This window comes from Colobus angolensis, unplaced genomic scaffold, assembly GCF_000951035.1.
Source record: "Colobus angolensis palliatus isolate OR3802 unplaced genomic scaffold, Cang.pa_1.0 Scaffold452, whole genome shotgun sequence".
NCBI lineage: Eukaryota > Metazoa > Chordata > Mammalia > Primates > Cercopithecidae > Colobus > Colobus angolensis.
The window spans coordinates 579,390-601,425 of NW_012117955.1; the positions used below are offsets into that span (position 1 = coordinate 579,390).

Genomic DNA, 22,036 nt, shown 5'->3' on the forward strand with positions numbered 1-22,036 from the left:
ACTGCAAGCTCTGCCTCCCAGGTTCACGCCGTTCTCCTGCCTCAGCCTCCAGAGTAGCTGGGACTACAGTCGCCCGCCACCACGCCTGGATAATTTTTTGTATTTTTAGTAGAGACGAGGTTTCACCGTGTTAGCCAGGATAGTCTCGATCTCCTGACCTCGTGATCCACCCGCCTCGGCCTCCCAAAGTGCTGTGATTACAGGCGTGAGCCACTACGCCCGACCAAGGTTACATTTTTCTGGGAAAATTTGACTCTTAGGTTTATGATGAGAGTCACCTTTATGCTTATAGATTGCCCCTTTACCCCATACTTTTGTTGAACTAAGACATTCTTCTTGCCATTATCACTGTCATACACACTTCACTTTCAGAGTAATTTGTTTCAGGCAATTCATTTCCCTTGACAATAACAGAGATTTGTGTAATTTTGAAAATATTTGTTTTAAGTGGTCATGATCATGACTTTGAGTTTCTGTTCAAAGATGTTTAACTTTAAAAGTTTAAAACTTTTAAGAGTTTTAAATTCATTTTTAATTACAGTAACTTTTATGTATTTGGAGGTATTTGGAATGAAATCAAAACTTGTGCTATCTAGGAGTTATAACCTAAAATATGCAGAATGTAAATATACCTGATGTAGGAGTATCTATATTCTGTTGAGGGGGAAGAAGAAGTTACTTTTTATTCACACAAAATCATTTTAATGCATGAAGGAGGATATGCTATTTTAAAATCCTATCTTTCATTAATTATAAGTAATACATTATTTTATATATATACTGAAATTGAAAGAACTACTTCCTGGATGTAATCTAGTGAGAGTTTGTTGCATTTTAAGACGGAGCCTTGCTCTTGTTGCCCAGGTTTGAGTGCAGTGGCATGATCTCGACTCACTGCAACCTCCGCCTCCTAGGTTCAAGCGATTCTCCTGCCTCAGCCTCCCAAGTAGCTGGGATTACAGGCATCCGCCACCATGCCTGGCTAATTTATGTATTTAGTAGAGATGGGGTTTCACCATGTTAGTCAGGCTGGTGTTGAACTCCTGACCTCAGATGATCCACCCACTTTGGTCTCCCTAGAGTGCTGGGATTACAGGCGTGCGTCACCACGCCCAGCCATATATCTTTTATAAATTGCTTACTTTTGTTCTTTGGTTATTTTCTGATGGGGATATTGGTTTTTAACAGGTTAAAAAGTTCTCTACATATTCACATTTTTCTTTTTTTTTTGAGACAGAGTTTTGCTCTTGTTGCCCAGGCTGGAGTGCAGTGGCGTGATTTCAGCTCACCTTAACCTCCACTTCCCAGGTTCAAGCGATTCTCCTGCCTCAGCCTCCTGAGTAGCTGGGATTACAGACCTGCGCCACCATGCCTGGGTAATTTTGTGTTTTTACTAGAGATGGGGTTTCTCCATTTTGGTCAGGCTGGTCTCAAACTCCTGACTTCAGGTGATCCGCCCACCTCAGCCTCCCAAAGTGTTGGGATTACAGGTGTGAGCCAATGCGCCTGACCTTACTCACTTTTTTCGTATGTGTGCACATATCCCCCTAGCAATTCTTTTGTAATGTTATGTAGTCAGATATATCCAAACCCAGCACTGTGCTGCTGTGGGACCTTGGGCACATTATTTAACCTCTGTACACCTTAATTTTCTTATTTGTAAAATAGACATAATGTAAATAGCATTAGGCATAGTGGCTGGCACAAAGTAAGTAAATACTCAATAAATCTTAGCTGTGATTATTGTCTATTTATGTGACTTTTGTGTTTTGTGCTCTACTTAAGACTTTCCTTACTCCAAAATGTAAAATATTCACCTATCTACTAAACTAGAAAAACAAAGTGAGGAACATATGCCTCTGTGTTTCTTTACGTTAAAGATGAAAAGCAATGTATACATGTTTGCTTGTATATCACAGGATATATGATACTTGGAAACACTGGTTGTCATAGTAAGAAGAATGAATGAGAGGAAGACTTTTTGACTGCATGCCTTTTTGTATTTTTAAAACAAAGAAGTCCTCAGATTGTAATTTAATACTTCAATGGTTTCTTTTTCTCCTTTTCTTTTTCTTCTCTTTTTAAAACTTCTAATTCTTTGATCCATCTGGAATTTATTTCTGGTATAAGAAGTGAGACATATTTTGGGGGATAAAATTGTGTGTGAATTCTACCCCAACTAGCTAGTTGTGTCAGCACCATTTAGTGAATAATCTGTTTTATGCCCCACTGTTAGAATTGCAACTTTTGTCATTTACTAAATGTGTTTGGGACTATTTCTGATTGGCCTTATCATTTTATATTTTTAATACAGATGGGGTTAGTTACCTGTTCATTACTCTTTTTTTTTCAGACTTTGACAATTCTGGTCTATGTGTTCTTCTATATGAACTTTAGAATCATTCTGTGACATTCAAAAATAAATCATAGAGATTTTTATTGAATACTGAATGTTGATTGGGAATACTGAAATTGTAGGTGAAGTTTGGGGAAATTGACATCCTTATGTACTTTCTGTCCTGTGTTCAAATAGATTTTTATGTCCTTCAGTAGATTTTCAAACTTTGCTTCAAATAAGTCCTGTACAAATAAGTCTTGTATATTTCTTCTTTATTTCTTTTAAAAAACATCAGACCCATGAATGGGAGTTAGTTTGTTTATTTTATTCAACAAATATTGTAGAGAATCAAACAGGTAGCTTTTATTCTAGTGAGAGAAGACAGAATATACTCAAATAAAATGAAGTACATAATCCATTTGAGATTATGATAAACCTATAAAGGAACCAAAAGGGTAATGTGATGGAGCTTAGTGGGAGCTTACCTTATGTAGGGTGGTTGGAAAGACTCTTCCGAGATGACATTTGAACTGAGACCTTAACTTTGAGGAGGAGCTAGCCACCTGAATGAGCCAGGAATAGCATTCCTGGCAGAGAGTAAAGAAGGACAAAGGCCCAGCTAGGAAGGACCTGGCAGAGAAGGGCTCCTGAAGAAACTGAAGTGAAACTCACGTTTCTGGGGCCTAGTAAACAATCTGGAAAGTAAGCAGGCCAAATCAAGTAGGGCCTTGGGCTATGGTAGGTAGTTTAAAGTTTGTTTGCCCTGCTTAGGAAATCCTTGGGGAATCTGAAGCAGGAGAGTGATGTGTTCTGATTTAAGGCTTAAAAAGAATACTTGGCTTTTTGAGTTGAGAAAGTATTGAAGTGGGAAGCCCAGTTAGGAATTTTTTTGCAGCAATAGGTAAGGATAGTGGTAGTTAGATGGAGAGGCCTGGGAGGCTTCAGAGTGTGTGTGTGTATGTAAGGAACAGCTAGACAACTTGCTGTTGGAGTGGGAGTTACTGAGAGCTAAGTACTGTTAACTGCTGCAGAGGCCATGTAGAGCAGAACAGAGCTGATCTTTGCCTTCACAGGTGGTGTCTGATAGCTCTGTTTGTTTCTAACGTGTGTACCAAAATAAAGTAGGCTAAAAGCATTTGACTTTAAGATTTATGGAGATCGGGGGTGCTGAGGTGGGTGCAGCAAAAAACAGTCTGTTCATAACCCTTGCTTTATATTGCTTAATAACCTGTCTCTGTTAGTGGGTCAAAGGGGAGGCAGCAGCAGGTGATCTTTAAGGTATCTGTCTCTGAGTTAGGAAAACATAGCTTGAGGAAGTTATGTAGCTTCCCTACAGCCTTAGAGGTAATAGTGGAACCAGACTTTTAGGTGAGCTCATGCACACACCAAGTCGTAGTACACTGCCTAGTATATATATAGAGCTCAATATATGGTAACTCTTTTAGTAATATCCACTTAGATATTGTTATATCTATTTATTCAGGCCAAATATCTACATTAAAATTTTTCTTATCTCAATTTCTTTGTTTTTCTTTTGTGTTAATCAAGGAGGGAATTGGCATGTAGTCATCTATTTTGGTTGTGAAATATATTTGCTCTTTTTTTTTGAGATGAAGTCTTGCTCTGTCACCGAGCCTGGAGTGCAGGGGTGAGATCTCGGCTCACTGCAACCTCCACCTCCCAGGTTCAAGTGATTCTCATGCCTCAGCCTCCTGAGTAGCTGGGATTACAGGTGCACACCACCACGCATGACTAATTTTTTGTATTATTATTATTTTTTTTGAGATGGAGTCTTGCCCTGTCGCCCAGGCGGGAATGCTGTGGTGTGATCTCTGCTCACTGCAACCTCTGCCTCCCGGGTTCAAGCGATTCTCCTGCCCCAGCCTCCCAGTTAGCTGGGATTACAGATGCACGCCACTATGCCCGACTAATTTTTGTATTTTTAGTAGAGATGGGGTTTCACACGTTGTTCAGGCTGGTCTCGAACTCTTGACCTCGTGATCCGCCTGCCTCAGCCTCCCAAAGTGCTGGGATTACAGGCGTGAGCCACCACGCCCAGCCAAATTTTTTGTATTTTTAGTAGAGACAAGGTTTCACCAGGTTGGCCATACTGGCCTTGAACTCCTGACCTCAAGTGATCCACCTGCCTCAGCCTCTCAAAGTGCTGGGATTGCAGACATGAGCCACCACGCTTCGCTGGTTTTGAAATAACATTTGTTCTTATAAGTTGAGTGAGTGAGTGAGTGTTGTTCAGTTCGGAGAATTAGTTCAATGTAGTGCCGATACACCACAGAGTTCTCAGTTGGATATTGTTATATTGTACTGCTGTCTTGGGACAGCACTTTATGTAGAGGTAAAGTAGCATCATTTTTCTTTCATTTAAGAATTATATGTTATTTATTATTTTTTTTTGAGATACAGTCTTGTTTTGTTGCTTAGGCTGGAGTGCAGTGGCACGGTCTTGCCTCCCTGCATTGTCTGCCTCCTGAGTTCAAGTGATTCTTGTGCTCAGCCTCCTAAGTAGCTGGGATTACAGACATGTGCCACCACGCCCGGTTAGTTTTTGTATTTTTAGTGTAGACAGGGTTTCACCTTTTTGGCCGGACTGGTCTCAAACTCCTGGCTTCTAGTGATCCACTTGCCTCGGTCTCCCAGAGTGCTGGGATTACAGGCATGAGCCACTGTGCCTGGCCAGAATTACTTATTGAATATGTGTACCCATAGATTTATCAAATAATTATATCCTTATTAAAATTTTTCTTTCAATATCATATTTTATAAGAGGTAGGATAGGTTAACTAAAAAGCTTTTTCTTTAGCTTCCATTTGTTTCTCTGTCTTTAAGTAAGATGTCATGATATCAAAAGAGGCTGCAAATAAAATACCTTGTTAATGGCATTCCACCAGAGTAGATCTTAACCAAAGGCTGAGAAGCAGTAGCTTTTTTTCCCGCCAAAGGGAAGAATGCTTTAGTTTATTTTACAAGAGAAAATTTATTCCAGTATAGCACCACTCTGGTCTTGGACAAATTACAGAATTCACTTAGATAATTTCTAGTCTTTTCTCTCCTGGATGCTAGACTCTGTAATACGTTTAGGAGGTTGTCTTTCTTTAAATTGTCCCCAGGTTGGAGGATTTTAGGTGGTTGAGATGCCCAGGATGGTGGTCCTTCTTAGCCTTGTCTTGCCTAACATACTTTTAGAATTGGACTAGAGGTGGACAGCTTTGTGGGAACTGGTGTGACCTAATTTGCCTCAGTTTAATAACTAATATTTTAGCATTTGAATGTCATAGAGGCATTGCTCTATCCCATACTTTTGTATTAGGAGATTTTATTATTTTATCAGTTAAAAATTGCATATTTTGTAGGATCCTTTTCCTGCTTTCGTGAAATGTAGGCTTCACCTATATTGTGACGCTTGGTGGATTCATTCTTGCTCATCTGAAGTGGCATCTGCAGTCCTGCCACAGTGAAGTGTATTTTTAGCTTCTTTTTTTTTTTGTGAGATGGAGTCTCGCTCTGTTGTCAGGCTAGAGTGCAGAGTGCAGTGGTGCATGCCAGCTCACTACAACCTCTGCTTCCCGGATTCAAGCGATTCCCCTGCCTTAGCCTCCCGAGTAGCTGGGACTACCAGGTGCGCGCCACCATGTCCAGCTAATTTTTTTTTTTTTTTGTATTTTAGTAGAGATGGAGTTTCACCACCTCGGCCAGGATGGTCTTGATCTCCTGACCTTGTGATCTGCCAGCCTTGGCCTCTCAAAGTGCTGGGATTACAGGTGTGAGCCACCGTGCCCGGCCATTTTTAGCTTTTTTTCCAAGATAGCTTAGGCCACCTTGAACACCTTTGCATAACACATTTTGGTTATGCAAAGGTTGTGGGCCAAAAGCCAGGAGTTCCTGCTGAGCGGAAAAATTGCTTTTTTTTTTTGGCAGGGTAGTATTTGAAATTTTGTTGTTGCAAGATTTTCCTGTTGAGTAAATATGTGTGTGTTTATTTAATATGAGAAGATTTAAAAAGGAACTTAAATAGATCATTTTCATTTTGCAATATTGTATTGCCTGTTTGCAATATATAAGAGGCTAGTTCTGGGTTTATCTGTATAATTCAGTTGGCAGTGCTATTGTCTTTTATGACAGTGACATATAATTATTACTATATTATTCCCATCCTAAAACATTGTATGTTGATATTTAAGAGATGAGGAAGTTGATTATAAAATCTTGATCAGATTTCTTAAACAATTCATAGGATTTTTTTCAGTTCATGAGTCAACCATGTAACTACCCTGAGTTAATGAGTTTTGGTGGCTAAGAACTGAAATTATAATTTGATACTGCCACTTAAGGTTCTCCTTTCCCCTTCAGTCTGAACTTTAAGCTAGATTCTTTTTATTTCAGTGGATTTCAAATGTAAAGTATTCTGCCCAGGTATCTTAGTGAGCCAGGACTGGAGTGAAGGGTGGAAGGGAGGATGGGGAAGGGCATGGGGAGACTGAAAAGATGAATCCTAGGTCTCCCGTTCTCACTGGATCAGAATGTTTCTCCATTGTATCTTTTGTACATTTAGCTTTCATTTAAGACTTTTGAGGAAAACATTCTGTTTAAAAAACAAGATCTGAACACTGTTGCTGTGTATCTCGTGGATACATTTTGAGGAAGGAGGTTGTAGTGGTCTCCAGGCTGCAGTTCATGTGAGTACAGGAAGGGCTTGCTTTGACCTGTAAATTTGTATGCCAGTAGGGGCTAATTTCCTGATTTTGCTAGTTTTTTTTTTTTTTTTTAACCTTCTGTGTTGGGCGGATAGTACTTTTAGAGACTTAAATGTTAGACCTAATACCATAAAAACCCTAGAAGAAAATCTAGGTAGTACCATTCAGGACATAGGCATGGGCAAGGACTTCATGTCTAAAACACCAAAGCAATAGCAGCAAAAGCCAAAATTGACAAATGGGATCTAATTAAACTAAAGAGCTTCTGCACAGCAAAAGAAACTACCATCAGAGTGAACAGGCGACCTACAGAATGGGAGAAAATTTTTGCAATCTACTCATCTGACAAAGGGCTAATATCCAGAATCTACAAAGAACTCAAACAAATATACAAGAAAAAAACAACCCCATCAAAAAGTGGGGAAAGGATATGAACAGACATTTCTCAAAAGAAGACATTCATACAGCCAACAGACACATGAAAAAATGCTCATCATCACTCGCCATCAGAGAAATGCAAATCAAAACCACAATGAGATACCATCTCACACCAGTTAGAATGGCAATCATTAAAAAATCAGGAAACAACAGGTGTTGGAGAGGATGTGGAGAAATAGGAACACTTTTACACTGTTGGTGGGATTGTAAACTAGTTCAACCATTATGGAAAACAGTATGGCGATTCCTCAAGGATCTAGAACTAGATGTACCATATGACCCAGCCATCCCACTACTGAGTATATACCCAAAGGATTATAAATTATTCTACTACAAAGACACATGCACACGTATGTTTATTGCAGCACTATTCACAATAGCAAAGACTTGGAATCAACCCAAATGTGCATCAGTGACAGACTGGATTAAGAAAATGTGGCACATATACACCATGGAATACTATGCAGCCATAAAAAAGGATGAGTTTGCGTCCTTTGTAGGGACATGGATGCAGCTGGAAACCATCATTCTTAGCAAACTATCACAAGAAGAGAAAACCAAACACCGCATGTTCTCACTCATAGGTGGGAGCTGAACAATGAGTTCACTTGGACTCGGGAAGGGGAACATCACACACTGGGGCCTATCACGGGGAGGGGGAGGGGGGAGGGATTGCATTGGGGAGTTATACCTGATATAAATGATGAATTGATGGGTGCTGACGAGTTGATGGGTGCAGCACACCAACATGGCACAAGTATACATATGTAACAAACCTGCACGTTATGCACATGTACCCTAGAACTTAAAGTATAATAAAAAATAAATAAATAAAAAAATAAAAATAAAAATAAAACTGACTTTTTTTTTTGAGATAATAAAGTTAAACTTCACTAAAATCATACCACAAAACTAGGACAACAGGAAGGATTACTGAGATGAGGGAGAAAATGGACAAGTCACTAAACTTGTAACTTTGAGTGACATTGAGTGTAATTGTTGAAGTCAGGACTCAACCATAGCTGAAAGTTAAACAATGTGCATTAAAAAATTATACCTCATGGGTTTCTAATCATTTAGGCCACTGTTAGAAAAAAATTGGATGACCCTGGGTTAAAATCTTTTTTTTTCTTCTCCATTCCATTTATAGCTTTGTTTATTTGGGATGTCTGAGTTGGGAGGAGAGTGCAGAGATAGATCACTTAAAGCATGTTTTAGGACAGCAGAGCAGAATTAGTTGGAAAACTTACAAAATGAATGAACGTTCATATAGTGAAATACTCTTTTTTTTTTTTGACTGAGTTTTACTCTTGTTGCCTAGGCTGGATTACAATGGCACGATCTCGGTTCACCGCAACCTCTGCTTCCCAGGTTCAAGCGATTCTTCTGCTTCAGCCTCTCGGGTAGCTGGAATTACAGGCATGTGCCACCATGCCCAGCTAATTTTTGTATTTTCAGTAGAGATGGGATTTCACCATGTTGGTCAGGCCGGTCTCGAACTCTCGACCTCAGTTGATCCACCCGCCTCAGTCTCCCAAAGTGCTGAGATTACAGGCGTGAGCCACCATGCCTGGCCCATATAGTGAAATACTCTTTAGCAATAGAAAGAACCATAAATTCATGAGAATAATTGCCAAGATGTTTTTTATTGTTTGTTTTTTTTTGAGATGGAATCTCGCTCTGTCGCCCAGGCTGGAGGGCAGTGGCGCCATCTTGGCTCACTGTAAGCTCCGCCTCCCAGGTTCACGCCATTCTCCTGCCTCAGCCTCCTGAGTGGCTGGGACTACAGGCACCCGCCACCTCGCCCGGCTAAATTTTTTGTATTTTTAGTAGAGATGGAGTTTCACCGTGTTAGCCAGGATGGTCTTGATCTCCTGACCTTGTGATCTGCCCACCTCGGCCTCCCAAAGTGCTGGGATTACAGGCGTGAGCCACTGCACCCGGCCAGCCAAGATGTGTTAAGTAATAAAGCAAGATACAGAACAGTGTGTATCTAGGATACCACCATTTACATAGGGGAAGAAGTGTGAGTGTACGTATGTGTAGGATCTTTCTAAAGGATGCTCTAGAAACTAGTAACTTTAGTTGCTTTCTGGGAGGGTAACTGGGTAGCAGCTGGAGGAGAAGGGGGAGGAGATTTTTCACTTTGTATTCTGTGGTACTTTTAAAAACTCTTAAGTCCTGCATATAATATTTATTTCCAAAAAGATCAACTCTCCCCACAAGGCCACATGTTGGCTTTTCCCCTTCCACCTGGAGCAGTTGCAGGTGTATAGATGAGGAGAAAGCTCCTCAGGTGGTTTTAATGTGTGGTCTCACTGAACATCTCAGCTCCTCCTAGTTCACTTCTTGCTGAGAAAGCGGCAAAGCATTGCAGAAAACATTAGTTTTTCCCATTTTGCCACAGACAATTATGTGATATTGGAGGAATTGTTGACTTTCTCTGATCTTCAGATTTCTCATCTGTCAAATCAGTGTTAACTGGGTAATCTCAACCTTCCAATCCTTAAGATTTGCTGACCTCCATGCCTCAGGCCTTGGAAGGGAGCAGGGAGAAAACAGACTGAGGGACAACTGGTCAGTCTTCTGACTCTTTTCTTGGTCAGCTTTCACAACAGCAGGAAATGTGACATCAGGAGGAAGGATGGTATATTTATTTAAAATGTTTATATATTACATGGTACCACATACGGTTTTTAAAGTTCCTTTTTTTTTCCTTGAGACGGAGTCTGGACCCCTCGCACAGGCTGGAATGCAGTGGCGCCATCTCGGCTCACTGCAACCTCTGCCTCCCAGCTTCAAGTGATTCTCCTGCCTCAGCCTCCCCAGTAGCTGGGTTTACAGGCTTGCGCCACCATGCCTGGCTAATTGTTTGTATCTTTAGTAGAGATTGGGTTTCACCATGTTGGCAGGCTGGCCTTGAACTCCTGACCTTGTGATCTGCCTGCATTGGCCTCCTAAAGTGCTGGGATTACAGGCATGAGCCACCGCGCCCGGCCTTAAAGTTCTTTCTATACCTTTTTTCTTTTGTTTTTGAGTCAGAGTTTCATTGTATCACCCAGGCTGGAGTGCAGTGGCACAATCACGGCTTACTGCAGTCTTGACCTCCTGGGCTCAAGTGATCCTCCTGCTTCAGTCTCCCAGGCAGCTGGGACCATGGGTGTGTACTGCCATGCCTGACTAATTATTATTATTATTATTATTATTATTAATTTTCTTGTACAGATAGGTCTGCCTTCATTGTGCTGACTGGTCTCGAATGCCTGGCCTTAGGAGATCCTCCGATCTTGACTTCCCAAAGTGCTGGGATTACGGGTGTAAGCCACTGTGGCCAGCCTATAAGTTTTGTTTTAAAGTTAGATTGAATGACAATTCCCTGGAAAATTTTATTTTCTAAACCTAAACTGGATAAAGAATGTATTGATAAAAACTGGGAAATTGATCAAGTTGTCACACTGAATTATTTTTTGAATTTGCCCTCTTCCCAAATCCCTTAAAATGATAGAAACAAAATTAAAACTTTACGAATAAAATATTAAATGGGTGGAGATTTTATATATATAAAATTATATATATTTTTATATATGCAGTTATATAATTTTCTCTTTTTTTTCTTTTTTGAGACGGAGTCTTGGTCTGTCGCCCAGGCTGGAGTGCAGTGGCCGGATCTCGGCTCACTGCAAGCTCCGCCTCCCGGGTTTACGCCATTCTCCTGCCTCAGCCTCCCGAGTAGCTGCGACTACAGGTGCCCGCCACCTCGCTCGGCTAGTTTTTTGTATTTTTTAGTAGAGACGGGGTTTCACCGTGTTAGCCAGGATGGTCTCGATCTCCTGACCTCGTGATCCGCCCGTCTCGGCCTCCCAAAGTGCTGGGATTACAGGCTTGAGCTGCCGCGCCTGGCCGCAGTTATATACTTTTCATCTTATGTATAAATTCTATTTTTTTAAAACCACCCAATTAGATAATAATAGAAATCCTGTCTTAAAGTAAGAGTGTATGTACACACATGCACATGTGTGTATGTGTATGTATATAACATTTTTGTCATGGGAGTTTTATATATAAGGTAGAAATTATATATTATAGCACACATTGTTATACATATGTAATATTCTTTATCATATGTATGTAAAATACTCCCATAATTAATTAGTAAAAATACATATCATATGTATGTAAAATACTCCCATATACATTAATTTATGTATAACATAAATATTTATGCTATCCTGAAACATAAACATAGATAATCATGTTTTAGGATGGGAATACTCAGGAGTATAAAGGTACCTGTTCTCCCATTAGTCAGTCTGTGAATTCAGTATTTATGTGTTCTCATCCAGAATTTCTATGGGACCTGACAAACCTACTCTTGCTTGTGTGCAAGAGGAAATGTGCTAGAATAGCTGGGAAGGCGATGAAAGTAGCAGCAACAACAAAGCACGGCGCAGGTGAAACTTGCTTTGCTGAATATGAAACCTCGTAATACTAGAGTAATTTGAAAAGTGTGGCATTGGCACAAGAAAAGACAGACAAAAGACAAATCAAATTAGTCTAGAATTGTGGATAAGTAGGAATATACTTTATAATGAAGATGGCTTTGTTTTTCTTTCTGTTTTCTTGAGACAGAGTCTTACTCTGTTGCCCCGGCTGGCGTACGGTGGCGTAATGTTGGCTCACTGCAACCTCTGCCTCCCAGGCTTAAGCGATTCTCCTGCCTCAGCCTCCCAAGTAGCTGGGATTACAGGCGCATGTCACCATGCCTGGCTAATTTTTGTATTTTTAGTAGAAAGGAGGTTTCACTGTGTTGGCCAGGCTAGTCTCAGAACTCCTGACCTCAAGTGATCCGCCTGCCTCAGCCTCCCAGAGTGCTGGGATTAACAGGAGTAGCCACCGCTCCTGGCCTTTTTCTTTATTTGCTATTTCAGGTCCATAGAAGCATGCAAAGAGTAATATAACAAATGTCCAATGACCTACCATCTGTGATTACAAAACTTAGTATTTTATCATCCTTGCTTCAGAATTATTTAATAAAGACAATACTTCCTCTGCACAAATACTTACCTTAAAACTACTCTTGAATTCTTTTCACAATTGACTTATCAACTCCCAAATATACAACCATGTATTTTTGTCTTTATATTTGTTTCTCAGACATTTATAGAAAGATATTTACTGAGCAGTTACAATGTGCCAGACCTTATGCTGTTCTTATATACTGTTTTTACTTATACAGCTAATTATGTTATTTGTCACATATTAACCTATTTTAAGCATAAAAAGAAATGACCCATTAATGTTTTGAAACCTTGGTAACTTTTATTAAATAAATACATGAGAGGAAGCTTTTACTGGTAATTGTGGTTTTGTTTATGTAGCTATAGTTATAATTTATTAGAAGTACGCTTGGTGTTGGCTGGGCCCAGTGGCTCACGCTTATAATCCCAGCACTTTGGGAGACCGAGGTGGGCGGATCATGAGGTCAAGAGATTGAGACCATCCTGGCTAACACGGTGAAACCACGTCTCTACTAAAAAAATACAAAAAACCTAGCTGGACATGGTGGTGGGCGCCTGTGGTCCCAGCTGCTTGGGAGGCAGAGGCAGGAGAATGGTGTGAACCCGGGAGGTGGAGCTTGCAGTAAGAATAGATCGCGTCACTACACTCCAGCCTGGGTGACAGAGCGAGACTCTGTCTCAAAAAAGAAAAAAAAAGAAGTATACTTGGTGTTTTATTTCTTATTAATTCTATTTTTTCCCATCCTGTTTAGGTGGTTTCCTGGAAACATGATTGTTTATTGGCGTTGATCTCACAGTCTGGTGAGGACTTCTTTACTGATAATGTCAAGTTCAGGTTATCCTCCCAACCAAGGAGCATTTAGCACAGAACAAAGTCGTTATCCTCCTCACTCTGTCCAGTATACATTTCCCAGCACCCGCCACCAGCAGGTAAGGAACAAATACTATGCAAATTATACATGTTTTTTGTGTTTTTCTTTACTTTTCCTATTTAAGACACATGTGGGTCAGAAACCACCAAATTTACTTTTTTTTAAGTGGCAAGAGCTATTTACAAAGATGAGGAACCAAAGGTTGGGAATTAATTATTTCTGTCTTCTTACTGTGGCTTTATGCCGGATTTCAGGAGTTGAACTTGTCTTTGCTTTTGATGATAGGAGTTGATGATAAATAGAAAACTTATCAATTCTCTAGAATTTCTAGGGTAAGACCTATATTTATACTCCCAAGTTGTGGTTGACTTTTAAGCTGGCCAGATAACTTCGCATGTCTTGAGAGATGGCCAGGATAAAGATCTCTCGAGAGAGATTGATGGTAGGATGATTTGTATAGTAGGTAGGAAGGAAGGAAGGGTTGGTAGTTAGGAAGGAAGACTTTATCATAGGAAGAGTTTGTAAGAGATTGATTTACCTTGTGAAAAATAAAATATGAGGTGAAATAATAATCTCAGAGGGAGACCAAGCATATGGGTGTAAGAGGTTTAAAGAAAAATAGGAAAGGATGGGATAAAACGACCATCTCAGAGACTAAGAAAGCAGATTTGTCATCAAAATGTACTGTGGGGGCCTACTGAGGACTCCTTGGGTGAAGTGTAGTCACGATTACAGAGTCAGAATGGACATTCTTATGTTGTTCCTGTGTAGGGAGGCGTTTAGTCTTTCACCATTAGTTAGTTGCACGTTTTTGTTGATGCTTTTGGTTGAAGAGGTTGCTTTCTGTTCCTAGTTTGAGAATTTCTGTCATGATTGGGTGTTGAATTTTGCTTGTATTGTCCCTCTACCCCAGTGTTATTCATCTGATTACCAATTTTCTGGATTATTGTTGCTGCTGGTTTTTTTTAAAAAATCAGGCCGGGCGTGGTGGCTCACACCTTTAATCCCAGCACTTTGGGAGGCTGAGGTGGGTGGATCACTTGAGGTCAGGAGTTTGAGACTATCCTGGCCAACATGGTGAAACCCCTTCTCTACTAAATATAGGAAAAAATTTGCCAGGCATTGTGGCAGGCACCTGTGATCCCGGCTACTCGGGAGGCTGAGGCAGGAGAATCACTTGAACCCAGGAGGCAGAGGTTGCAGTGAGCCAAAATCCTGCTGTTACACTCCAGCCTGGGCAACAAGAGTGAAACCCCATCTTAAAAGAAACAAAATTAACTTTGCAGTTCAGTTTATATATATACACATATATCTTTGTTAGAATGCACTCATTATATGTGTACATTGTAACAAATTTTGAAAAATTCATAAACTCATAGAACCATCACCAAAATGAAGATGAACAACATTTCTAACACTCCAGAATGTTTCTTGGTACCCCATCCTCCTTGGCACCCCATCGGTGTCAGTCCTCCTCCCCCACTTCCTACTCACCTCAACTCCCAGGAAACCACTGATCTGCTTTCTATCATAATACATTGTATATGTTCTGAGCTTCATGGGAACTCTTTTGTCTATGGCCTCTTTTGCTTCCCATAATACTTCTGTGATCTATCCATGTCTGGCATGTCTCAGTTCATTCCTTTTTATTGTTGAGTATGAGTATACCACAATTTATCCAGTCACCTATTCCAGTTTTTGATTATTATAAGTAAAATTACTTAGAAAACATATATCTATATATTTGTTGTATCTAGATTATTAAAAGAAGTATTGCCTCATTTTCTTAACAGTATCCTTTGGAGAGTGTACATTTTATATTTTCATCAAGTCCGATGTACTTTTTTTTTTTGGAGATGGAGTCTTGCTCTGTTGCTCAGGCTGGAGTGCTATGGTGCCATTTCAGCTCACTGCAGCCTCTGCCTGCCGGGTTCAAACAATTCTCCTGCCTCAGCCTCCCAAGTAGCTGGAATTACAGGCATGTGCCACCACGCCCAGGTAAGTTTTGTATTTTTAGTAGAGATGGAGTTTCACCATGTTGGCCAGGCTGGCTCGAACTCCTGACCTCAGGTGATCCACCCTCTTCAGCCTTCCAAAGTGCTGGGATTACAGGCATGAGCCACTGCACCCAGCCCCAATGTATTATTTTTATTGTTCATTTTTTGTGCTTTTTGTGTCATACCTAAGAAGTTTTTGCCAAATTCAAGGTCACTAAGATTTTCACTTATGTTTTCTTCTCTAAGTTTTATAATTTTAGGTTTTTCATTTAGGTAAATTACCTATTTTGAATTAAAATTTTATATGTGACGTGGTAAGCATTGAGTTTCAGTCTTTCTGCATTAAGAATAATGTTAGCTTGGAGAGTGGTCTTTACTCCTTCCTGTGTTTTCTTAAGGTGTTTGCGTAGGATTGGTACTTTTTTTTTTGAGATGGAGTCTTGCTCTTGTCCAGGCTGGAGTGCAGTGGCACGATCTTGGCTCACTGCAACCTCCATCTCCTGGGTTCAAGCAATTCTACTGCCTTATCCTCCTGAGTAGTTGGGATTACAGGTGCGTGCCACCACACCTGGCTAATTTTTGTATTTTTAGTAGAGATGGGGTTTCACCGTGTTGGCCAGGCTGGTCTTGAACTTCTGACCTCAGATGTTTTACCTCAAATGATCCTCCCGCCTCGGCCTCCCAAAGTGTTGGGATTATAGGCATGAGCCACTGCGCCTGGCCTTTTCTCTCTCTCTCTCCCTCTCTCCCCCCCTCTCTCCCCCTCTCTTTTTCACCCTCTCTTTCTCCCTCTTTCCTCTTTCTCCTCTTTCTCCCTTTGAGTCTTACTCTGTCACCCAGGCTGGAGTGGGCAATTGCATGATCTCAGCTCACTGCAACCTCCTCCTCCTGGTTCAAGCAGTTCTCCTGCCTCAGCCTCCCAAGTAACTGGGATTACAAGTGCCCACCACCTTGCCTGGCTAATTTTTTGTATTTTTATTTGCAACAGGGTTTCGCCATGTTGGCCAGACTAGTCTCGAACTCCTGACCTTAGGTTATCTACCCGCCTCAGCCTCCCAAAGTGCTGGGATTACAGATGTGAGCCACCACGTGTGGCCCAGGATTGATACTTTTTCATCCTTAGATATTTGATAGAATTTATCAGTGAAACTATTGGGCCCAGAATTTTTTTTTTGGGAAGAATTGAAATATGAGCTCCCTTTCTTTGATAGTTATAATTCAGATACTCAGTTTTTTTCTTGAGTCAGTTTGGATGTATTTTGTTGTTTAAGGTATCAGATTTATTGACATAATTTGTCACAATATTTCCTCCTCACTTCAGTGCCTTTGATCAGATATGTTGCGATGTTGTTCCTCATGTGGATAATGTGGTTTTAAAAAATTTTTTTTAATCAGTCTGCCTAGAGGTTTATCAGTTTAATAGATTCTTGAAGAACTACCTTTGGTTTCAGTCATTTTCACTATTTTCTCTATTTCACTGATTTCTGCTCTTTATTGTTTTTTTCCTTCTCTAATTGTCTGTGTATATATCATTTCTGACATCCTTCATTCTTTTTGTATATTCAGGTTTTCTTCTGATATTATTGTGTTTTTGCCTGAAGAACTTCATTTCTCTTAGTTTAGGTCTTTTGGCAATTAATTCTCTCAGCTTTTATTTGCCTGAAGAAGTTTTTGTTTCTGAAGACTATTTTCACTAGATATAGAATTCTAAGTTGACAATTTCAGTATTTTAAGAGATACCATATCATTGTATTCTGGCTTGTATGGTTTCTGACTAGAAGCCTGTGGTCATTCTTAATTTCTGTTCATTAATGTATAAAACACATTTTCCCCCCTCTGGCTACTTGTTGTTTTTTTTGAGACAGTCTTGCTCTGTCATTCAGGCTGGAGAGCAGTGGTGCGATCTCGGCTCAGTGCAACCTCTACCTCCTGGGTTCAAGCAATTCTTGTGCCTCAGCCTCCTGAGTAGCTGGGGCTGCAGGCACGCACTACCATGCCCAGCTAATCTTTTTTTTTGAGACGGAGTTTCACTCTTGTTGCCCAGGGTGGAGTGCAGTGATGCAATCCTGGCTTAACCACAACCTCCGCCTCCTTCAAGCGATTCTCCTGCCTCAGCCTCCCGAGTAGCTGGGATTATAGGCATGTGCCACCATGCCCGGCTAATTTTGTAGTTTTAGTAGCTACAGACGGGATTTCTTCATGTTGGTCAGGCTGGTCTTGAACTCCTGACCTCAGGTGATCCATCCGCCTCAGCCGCCCAAAGTGCTGGGATTACAGGCGTGAACCACTTGTGCCCGGCCCTAGCTAATTTTTTGTAATTTTAGTAGGGACAAGTTTTCGCTATGTTAGCCAGGCTGGCTGGTCTCGAACACCTGGCCTCAAGTGATCTGCCTGCCTTGGCCTCCCAAAGTGTGGGGATTTCAGGTGTGAGCCACTGTGCCTGGTCTCCTCTTGTTACTTTTTAAGAGTTTTCTCTTTATCATTGGTGCCTTGCTATGTTGCCTAGGCTGGAGTGCAGTGGTTTTCATAGGTGCAGTCCCACTGCTGATCAGCACAGGAGTTGTGACCTGCTCCCTTTTTGTTTTTTTTTAACCTGGGCGGGTTCACCCCTCCTTAGGCAACCTGGTAGTCCCCCTGCTTCTGGGAGGTCATCATATAAATGCTGAACTTAGTGTAGACATCTGATTGGCATAGCCCAGAGCTGTAGCCCAGAACTATTGGGCTGAAGGGATCCTCTTGCCTCAGCCTGCCAAGTAGATGGGAATACAGGTGTGAGTCACGACGCCTGGCTGTTGTGCTTTTTGAATGAATACATTATTGCCCCTGACATTCACCAAGCTTCCTGATTCTGTGGATTTACAATTTTCATAAAATTTGAGCAGTTTGGGGCCATTGTTTTTTCAAATATCTTTTCCTGTCTCCTTTCCCTCTAGTTTCTCTCTGGGACTCCAATTACTCTTGTTGCATGTTATTCCACAGTTCATTGGACCTCTGTTCACTTTTTTCCCTCTGTGTTTTTAAATCCATTAGCTTCATTTTGCTATGATATCATAGTTAGTGATCTTTTCTTTTGTACTTTTCAGCCTGTTAATTTTATCCAGTGACACTTTTATTGCAGATGGATTTCATTTTTGATTAGAATATGAACATTGTGAGTTTCATAGTTTTTTAGTGCTGGCCTTTGTTATATTCCTGTAAAGAGAGATATTCCTGGTAGGAAATTAAGTTACTTTTGAGGCTTGTTTTTAAACTCTTAGGGCAGGTCTAGAGTAGTCTCTTTATTCTAGGTCTAATTTATTCCCCACTTTTAAGCTTGTCTCCTAGGGTTTCTGTTGAATGTCCCATGTATTCAGTGGGGTTTCCTCACTCTTGCTGGAAGAAATTTGAATGAGTTCTTGCCCTGAGTGAGCTCAGGGAATTGTTTGCTTTATAGTTGCTTCTAATTGTTCTATCATCAGAAATTATTTTTATCCCAGCCTGTGATATTTCTCCTTATGCATTTACAGACTAGAATTCAGACAGAGGCTTAAGGGATCCTAAATTCAGAGTTCAGGAAATCTTTCTCTTTGAAACTCACTTCTGAAAGTTCAGTCCCTATGGCTTATCCAAACCTCGTACGGTTGCTGCTTCAAAGACTGTGATTGTGGGACACGAATTCGATTCCCTCCCCATGGCTGAAGTTTGGAAATTGCCTTTAGGCAGAGGGCCTAGAGTATGGTAGGTAGGGCTCACCCATTTGCTTCATTTCTCTCAGTGATCAAGCCCTGTGCTGCCTATTATCCAGTTTCTGAAAATAGTTTCTACATTTCTTTGAATTTTTTAGCTGTTGACTGTGGGAAGGTAATTCTGAGCAGTGTTACCTGCTTATACCTGGAAGCTGCAGTGCACTGTTGTTACATTTATTTCACTCCTTACTCTTAATTTTTCTTGCTGGGTACATCCTTTAGAAATTCTTTCAGAGAGTATTGGCTGGGCGCGGTGGCTCATACCTGTAATCCCAGCACCTTGGGAGGCTGAGGCGGGCAGATCACGAGTTCAGGAGATCAAGATCATCCTGGCTAACACGGTGAAACCCCGTCTCTACTAAAGATACAAAAAAACTCCCAAAAATTAGCTGGGCCTGGTGGCCGGCACCTGTAGTCCCACCTTCTCGGGAGGCTGAGGCAGGAGAATGGCGTGAACCTGGGAGGTGGAGTTTGCAGTGAGCCGAGATCACGCCACTGCACTCCAGCCTGGACGACAGAGTGAGACTCCTTCTCAAAAAAAAAAAAAAAAAAAAAGTTCTTTCAGAGAGTGTCTGTGGTTGGTACATTATTTGAGTTCTTGAATACCCAAAAGTTAGTAGCCTTAAAACTTGAGTGATGGTTTATTTTTTATTTCCTTTTATTTTTAGAGACAAGGTTTCACTCTATCACCCAGGCTGAAATGCAGTAAACAGTCATAGCTCACTGTAACTTTGAGCTCCTGGGCTCAAGTGATCCTCCCACCTCAGCCTCGTGAGTAGCTGGGACTACAGGTTTGTACCACCGTGCCCAGCTAATTTTTAAATTTTTTGTAGAGATGGGCTCTGACTGCATAGGCTTATCTCAAGCCACTGGCCTCAAGCTGTCCTCCCGCCTTGCCCTCCCAAAATACTGGGATTACAGGCATGAACCAGCATGCCTGGTCAATAATGACTTAGTTATTCAATTTGTAGCTTCAAAGTTATTTTCCTCTGAACTTGGAATATGCTATTATTTGCTGTTTGCTTCTATTCAGTGTTGGTAATGAGAAGCCTGCTTTTATTATGATCCTTCTAACTTGGTAGGAAACCTGTTTTTTATTTCTTGGAACTTATAACAAAGTTTCAATTTATTCTTGTTTTCTAATATTTTTGTGTGTCCAGTATGGATTAATTTTAAAAATACATCCAGTTTTTTCCTTAAGCCCTTTTAAATCTGAAGACCATGTTTTTTTTCTAACTTCAGAGAAGTGCTGTTCTATTATTTCTCAGGATCCTGTCTCTTACCTGTGGATATGGGAAGTTGGAACTTTTTGCGCTAGCTCCCATTTTTAACTTTTCTTCTGTGGTTTCTGTGTCTATGCTTTACTGGGTACTGAGAGAATTCCTCAGTTCTCTCTTAGCTTTTCACTTCTGTGTGTTCAACTATTGTTTACGTTCAGTGATTCAATTTTTAGTTTCTTTGATTCTTTTTTTTTTGGAGATGGAGTCTTGCTCTGTCGCCCAGGCTGGAGTGCGGTGGCGCCATCTCGCCTCACTGCAAGCTCCGCCTCCTGGGTTCAGGCCATTCTCCTGCCTCAGCCTCCCGAGTAGCTGGGACTACAGGTGCCGCCACCACGCCTGGCTTATTTTTTGTATTTTTAGTAGAGATGGGGTTTCACCGTGTTAGCCAGGACGGTCTCGATCTCCTGACCTTGTGATCTACCCTCCTCGGCCTCCCAAAGTGCTGGGATTACAGGTGTGAGCCACCGCGCCCAGCCTCTGATTCTTTTATTAAATTTAAAAAAAATTTTTTGAGACAGAGTCTCACTGTGTTGCCCAGGCTTAAGTACAGTGGCACGATCTTGGCTCATTGTAACCTCCACCTCCTGGGTGCAAGGAATTCTCGTACCTCAGCCTCCTGAGTAGCTGGGACCACAGACATGTGCCACCACGCCCAGCTAATTTTTGTAATTTTAGTACACATGGAGTTTTGCCAAGTTGGCCAGGTTGGTGTCAAGCTCCTGGCCTCAAGTAACCCTCTCACCTTGGCCTCCCAACGTGCTAAGATTACAGGTGTGAGCTACCATGCCCCGCCTACCATTTGATTTTTTTTTTTTTTAACAAACCCTTGTGATGAGGGCTGACTTTTTTTTTTTTAATAAAAAAAAAAAAAAAAAAGAGAGTCTCGCTCTGTTGCCGAGGCTGGAGTTCAGTGACGTGGTCTTGGCTCACTGCAATGTCTGCCTCCCAGGTTCAAGCGATTCTCCTGCCTCAGCCTCTGGAGTAGCTGGGATTACATGTGCCTGCCACCATGCCTGGCTAGTTTTTGTATTTTTAGTAGAGATGGGGTTTCACCATGTTGGCCAGGCTGGTCTTGAACTCCTGACCTCAAGTGATCTGCCTACCTTGGCCTCCCAAAGTTCTGCGATTACAAGCGTGAGCCATGGTACCTGGCCTATTTGATTCTTTTTGAGAATATTATTATTATTTTCTAGGTCCTTTTTACTTTAACTGTTTTACCTGTTTCCTTGGATGTAAATTCCTTTTTGTTTTGGTGCCTTTGAAAAAACTTTTTTTTTTTTTTTTGTAAGACAGAGTCTTGCACTTTTGTCTGGGCTGGACTGCAATGGTAACGTCTTGGCTCACTGCAGCCTCCCTCCCAGGTTCACGTGATTCTCCTGCCTCAGTCTCCTAAGTAGCTGGGATTACAGGAGCACGCCACCACACCCAGCTAATTTTTTGTATTTTTAGTAGAGACGGGGTTTCATTATGTTGGCCAGGCTGTTCTCAAACTCCTGACCTTGTGATCTGCCTGCCTTGGCCTCCCAAAGTGCTGGGATTACGGGCGTGAGCCACCATGCCAGGCTGAAAAAGTTTTTTAAATGGTTTTGTTTTTTATGTATTCAACTTTATATCTGAGATTTCTTCTTAGACTATGAGTTATTTTTCACTCATAACTTG

The 22,036-nt window shown here is 41.1% G+C and overlaps 1 protein-coding gene across 2 annotated transcripts in view; it reads left to right on the top strand.

The window, feature by feature from the left end:
* NCOR1 (nuclear receptor corepressor 1) overlaps positions 1–22,036 on the top strand; it is a 190,811-nt gene that overhangs the window by 7,410 nt on the left and 161,365 nt on the right. The window contains exons 3-4 of one of the 2 annotated variants that reach the window (XM_011957970.1): positions 877–962; positions 13,256–13,433. In XM_011957970.1, coding sequence (XP_011813360.1) covers positions 13,326–13,433 — 108 coding nt within the window. In that variant the 5' untranslated portion in view covers positions 877–962; positions 13,256–13,325. The remainder of the gene's footprint in view (positions 1–876; positions 963–13,255; positions 13,434–22,036) is intronic. The other variant, XM_011957971.1, reaches the window with a different exon arrangement.